This window comes from Gossypium hirsutum, chromosome A11, assembly GCF_007990345.1.
Source record: "Gossypium hirsutum isolate 1008001.06 chromosome A11, Gossypium_hirsutum_v2.1, whole genome shotgun sequence".
Lineage (NCBI taxonomy): Eukaryota > Viridiplantae > Streptophyta > Magnoliopsida > Malvales > Malvaceae > Gossypium > Gossypium hirsutum.
Genome location: NC_053434.1, coordinates 27,142,398 through 27,148,208, shown reverse-complemented (window position 1 = coordinate 27,148,208; position 5,811 = coordinate 27,142,398). Strand labels below are relative to the sequence as shown.

Here is a 5,811-nt window from a genome sequence, read left to right as displayed (position 1 = left end):
GTTTTCTGATAAATCTGCATTTTGATCTGTTTTGAAAAATACCATATCTGCATGAACATACATCTTCTGTGTAGTTCTGTTCAATTTTGCTTTATTCCATTCTGCTCTTCTCTGCTCTATTCTGTTCTGTTCTGCTCTATTCTGTTCTATTCTGTTCTGCTCTGCTCTGCTCTGCTCTATTCTGTTCTATTCAGTTTTGCTTTGTTTTGTTCTGCTCTGTCTTGTTCTGATGGGTTTGTGTTGTTTTGTTATATTAGCATGATAGCAACCTCCGTGAAACACTGGTCTATTCCATTCTAGTCTTATACTCGCTATTAAGTTCTCTGTGTTACTCTGATTAAAATACTATGTTTTGTTAATTGTAATTGATGTTGCTTATACACTGGGCTTTATAGCTCACTTTTTGATTTTATATTTATGTGTTCAAGTAAGTCTCTGACTTAGGACTGGATGCCCTGTGGGAGCTCGGATTGTTTTGCAATAATATAAAAATACTTTTAATCTTTTGAGTTTGTTGTGTGTTTCTAAGCTTATCTTGGTTTTTGCTAAATTCATCAATAGTTGATAATTTTTAATGTGACACTACAAAACCACTCAAGTTGATAAAACGGATTTTGGTTTTCAACATTAAACTCCGAAAAGATTTTCTGCCACGAATCAAGTAAAGTTTTGAATATTTTCTAGATGATTACTGAAATCAGTTTCAATACGTTGGTGTAACTCGTCCAGATTCGGCTTAAACTTCTAGGCCGAGTTTGGAGTATTATAGGTGACATGTAATATCCCTAACCCGGGTCAATTACATTCTCAATAAGGCGATGCTACATCCTATACCTAAATGCACCATGATGCCTCATCAATAATCTTTTCACCTAAATTGTGAACTATTGTAGTTTTAAACCTGAGGTTGACTTAATCGAACATTTCAATTTATGAAAACTAGGCTTGAGGTATCCGTACCCTTTAATGACTAATGATTTATGAAAACATTTCAATTTTGTAATTCTAAATGTGAGCATAATAAAGGACAAAAATTACAATTTATAATAATTAATAAGAAAATGTAGCTAGACAAACCTTTTAAGTAGACCTGCTAATGGGTCGGGCCACCCGGCCCTGCCCGAAGGCCCGCTCGAAATGTGGGAGGGTCTGAGCAAAAATATAAGCCCAAAAAATAGGCTTGGATAAAAAAAATAAGACTCATTTAAAAAATAGGTCGAGCCTCAGGTAAGGTATTTTTGGCCAGGACCCGGCCCGGCCCAAGTTCACTAAAAGACAAAAAAATCTGCATTTTTTGTTTTGTTTTTTAATGTTATTTTCTTGTTGTTTTATCCCTATTTTGCTACCATTTTACTATTATGTTGTTATTATTTTGTTGTTATTGTTTGGATATTGTATAAAACTTATTTTATTGTTAATTTTGTTATTATTTTAAATGCATTTGTTAGTTTTTATTATTATTTTAGAAGCATTTGATTGTTAAATTGTATTTATTTTAGTGTTATTTAAGTCTACATAATTTTTAAAATTTATTTTCAATTTATTAGGAAATATTTATTTTGATGTTTTTAGTATTTTTGATATATTATATATATATTTAAAAATTATATAAAAATAATATAAAAAATTAATACGGGCGGGCCAGGCTGGGCCCCAGTTTTAGCATTTTTATACGGGTCAGGCTTGGGCAAAATTTTAGGCTCATTTTTCGGGCTCAGTCCGACCCGAGCCCAATAAATAAGTCTAAACTTTTAGTTGAGTCCAGCCCAAACTCGACTCAGCTCGACCCATAAACATCTCTACTTTTAAGGCATTCGTAGTACCGATTATATAGTCATTCAAACATATAACTTTTAAAGTAGATTTGAATTTATATGAGGAATGCGTTACATATATGCCAAGCCATAATTAGTATGGCAAAGTATGTATTTCATTTTCACCTAATCATCGGCTTTTCATTATCTTTTGGGTTTGGATCATTTGATTACTTTTTTATCTATTAAAATCCAATGCATATTTAATTATCATTTACAAAAGTTAATTTTCACATTGAATAGATAGTCCTATACAATTAAATGGTAATGATCATGGATATTAATAGATGAAAAAGTAGAGTGAATCTTAACCCTTATCTTTTAAGGGCATTAACTTTTCAGGTTCAAAATTGGAGTACAGTCTGGTATTTCAATGTTTTACCTATTCATTTTTATTAATTCTTATAAATAAAAAAATAAACTATAAAAATGGTCATTAAATTATTGCTTTCGTTTTATTTTAGTCATTGAATTATTAATTTTTTTAACTTAGCTATTAAATTTTCAAAATCAAATATTTTGGTCACTGAGAGTTGATTTGGGCTTTTTTTATTGGTTTAATAACAATTTTAACCTTTCAATGTTTACACATTATATCAATTTGAACCTAAATATAAAATATTCAATAAATTTAGACATAAAAATTTACAAAATTTGTCATTTTTGTTTGATTCTAAAAAATTCACATAACTTTATCCTTAACTAAACAATCCATTTTCCATAATTTTATCTTCTATTTTGAAGTTGAAAATGGTAACTTGAGCTAACTTTTTTTCTATTTCGAGTATTGAATTGTTATTTAGTATTTTTTTTTTTATTATAAGTTTGCTGGCTGTCTATTGCAACCTCTGCCAAAGATTTATAATCAACTTGGCTTCATCAATTGTAATGTTTTAAATATCATACTATATGGTATCCTTTTCATTCCTATTTTCCATTTTCTATGTGTTGAGTTGGTAAACAAAGTGTATAAAAAGTCTATGTCAAAGACGATATTATAAATTTTATATTGGAGTAGGATAAAATTATAAAATTTTAAATCCTAAAGCTAAATCTTTTGTGTTAAGAAGTTTAAATTATTGACTTTTTGTAAAGGGCAAAAAATTAATTTGTTGAATTTTTTTTAGAATTAGAATTAAAGTGACAAATTTTGTAAATTTTGAGGGTTAAATTTATTTTTAGAATTCAAACTAAAATGAAAAACTTTGTAAATATTGAGGCTAAATATGTTGATTGTTTTATATTTAGAATTAAATTAATATAATGTGTAAATATTAGAGGGCTAAATTTTTATCAGATCAATAAAAAAACCTAAATCAACTAGTGACCAAAATATTTGATTTTAAAAAATTTAGTGAATAAATCAAACAATTAATAATTCAATTATCAAAATAGAAGTAAGACAATAATTGTTTAACAAAAAATATAGTATCAAATCTAGGAGAAAGGATTGTATGAAACAGTGACGCCATGTCATCTGTATCCCTTTCCAATAGTTTTATGCCACATCAGTATTCTTATCCTGAATTTCAGTATTTTAATTTAAATTTTATCTTTTTCCGGATAAAATCCTAAAATTCAAGATAAAATCCTAAAATTCAAAATAAAAATACTGGTGTGACATAAAATTATTAGAAAGAGATACAGACGAGTGTCGTCATTATTTCATACAATCATTTTTCTAAATCTAGACTGATTCTAAATCTAGACTGATTGTAGGCAACGCGGGCCTTGGCGTACCGTATGGACAGTGCCAAGAACCGACTCATATGCTAGCGCCGCATTTGGGTAGGATCTTTTGCTCATTATGCCGCTCAGCACTGCCTGTTAAAGGTCAGGTGTTTCTAAGCATTTCATTGGCCCTCGTCACTCGTGAGCATTACAATAGCTCTGGTATCCTTATCCACAAAGCAAGCTTAGCCTAAGGAAGGGTGACAGAACTCACCATCACCGGCATGCAAAGCTAAAAGTCCTCCACGTAACAATCATCTCTACAAGAGCTCAACACGTTTCCATCAACATCCCCGCGTGTCGTTAGCAAGAAAAGAGATCTCTGGTATGTTTTGTAGTAAGGCCAGATCTAAAACTAATAAATCGGCCTTAATCTCGGTCTTTTAGCTTCTAATGCTATTTATTTATTGGCCTAATCACTTCTTTTATAAACTGTATATATTGATTGATCATCACGAAGTTGGAAGAAGGCGAAATGAATCAAGCAATTCGATCGGTTCGAGCTTAGTCTCCAGCAATTTTCTCTCTGCAATCTTTATTATTGTACAGAAGTTCAACGACCAACTTTAGGAGTATCACAAGTTCAGGCAGTCGTCCAGAAACTCCACGAAACATGGACCAGAAATCAGAAAACAGTCCAAAGGCAATGACTGGGTTGGTAGCACCGAAAACAATATTGGACAAACACAGCTTTTATGTTGTTTTGTTTCCTTGTCTTTTGTCTGAATTGGTTCAATGTTGAATTTGGATTGAATTTAAGGGATGTGATGTCTCATTCATTTGGGGATGGATATTCCACGAGATCAGATGACGAAGGGTTTGGAGGGACTATTGGAGGGAGTCAGTCTAGTTTGCAAATGGACAAAGAGATTCATGAAAATCATCCAGGTATGTTCATATTAATATAAGGGGAGGTTGTATTTTCTTTTTCTTGAAAACTTGAGTAACTTTTGGTTTTTGTGCGTGCATGAATGAAAGCTTATGACAAGAATCAGGGGAGTGAAGTGAAGGAGAAGGAAAAAGCCAGGCACCAAACTAAGGCTTTCAGTTAACTGGAACGATTTACAACTTTACAACTTTAGTAGATCTGTTTTCACATCATTAGTCTCTCTATGTAACTATGAGAGCTGTTTTTTCATCTTTTTATTAACTGATGTGTAATAATGTTCCTTGGCGATGCATCTTTAACTTCGTTTGATGTCCTGAATTTCGATCCACTAAATGTCTTTTCCACCTTTATATAGTTGATTGCTTTCTTCACTCCATATATAAATAAAAGTAGCACCATATTCTTAAAAAGAGAGAGAGAGAGAGAGAGAGAGAAATCGATGATATATGGCCACAAAATGAAGCAAAAAAATAAAATTAAAATTAAAGAAAAAGGAAGCCACACTATGCAGGTAGGTTTTAAGTCTGACTTCGGTTTTACAGTAATAGAGCATCGACAGATTCCGTTGATACCAAACTAAAGGATGCATGTGCTGAACCCTTAAATATTGTTATTCTTACACTAACAAACCAAGAAATAGCATATTCCAACCACAAAAATCCAACATTTAAAAAAAAAAAGAATGATGAAAGAGTCGGGTATACCTTGAAGAATTGCTCTGCAATTTCGATGTACAAGGTCGTCTGAAAGTTTCAAAATGGCAGCAGCAGCTGGAAGCTTGAATATAAGCTTCCATTACTTCACTCCTACTTGGGTAGATAAAAATGAATTAATAAGAGTGAAATTGTATTTTCTCATCTCCAAATGTTTGGGATTGCTTCTGCAGTGCAAAAGTGCTTTTCCCACCTCAACTGCAATCCCAAATGGGCTCCTAAAAATACGGTAGATTTTTAGTTTTCTTTGTCAAAAATTGTGATCAAAATTAAAATATTCTTTCAGACATGATAATAAAAATAAAAAATTATGTTATTTAAATAAATTAATATAATGATAACTACAGTATAAATAATTTAATAAAATAACATATAAAATGAAAATTAATCTAATCTAATATATATTCTATACCTAAGTTTTTAACCAAAAAGGGAAGTTGACTTTGTTGGACACGAGGAAATGCAAATTTAAGGAAATTTAATGGTTTTCTAAAGATAATGTAATTTATTTTTTTAGAAGTTAACAAAGCTTTGTCTCATGATTAAATGATGATTAAAGTAATTCGAAATTAGGTTACACTTATAGGTAAATATTTTGACTATTAAACCGACACACAGATTTATTATGTACCATAAATCGGGCTAGATTCGAGTTGGGTCAAAA

The 5,811-nt window shown here is 31.0% G+C and overlaps 1 protein-coding gene across 2 annotated transcripts; it reads left to right on the top strand.

Moving 5' to 3' along the window:
- Window positions 1-3,675: 3,675 nt before the first annotated feature.
- LOC121209882 (uncharacterized) lies at window positions 3,676-4,752 on the top strand. Of its 2 annotated transcripts, XM_041081750.1 has the most exons (4): window positions 3,676-3,870; window positions 4,006-4,199; window positions 4,306-4,433; window positions 4,524-4,752. In XM_041081750.1, the coding sequence occupies exons 2-4, from the start codon at window positions 4,159-4,161 to the stop codon at window positions 4,595-4,597; spliced, it is 243 nt and encodes an 80-aa protein (XP_040937684.1). In that variant the 5' UTR covers window positions 3,676-3,870; window positions 4,006-4,158; the 3' UTR covers window positions 4,598-4,752. The 2 variants fall into 2 exon arrangements, with proteins under 2 accessions (XP_040937684.1, XP_040937685.1); XM_041081751.1 differs by lacking the exon at window positions 3,676-3,870 and having other exon boundaries at window positions 3,965-4,199.
- Window positions 4,753-5,811: the final 1,059 nt, after the last annotated feature.

Excerpts from the sequence above, each read along its gene's own strand:
- LOC121209882 (XM_041081750.1), top strand. The coding sequence starts at position 4,159 with ATGGACCAGAAATCAGAAAACAGTCCAAAGGCAATGACTGG. Across the intron at positions 4,200-4,305 it reads AGTCCAAAGGCAATGACTGG|GGATGTGATGTCTCATTCAT; the intron begins GTTGGTAGCACC and ends ATTGAATTTAAG. Across the intron at positions 4,434-4,523 it reads GATTCATGAAAATCATCCAG|CTTATGACAAGAATCAGGGG; the intron begins GTATGTTCATAT and ends CATGAATGAAAG.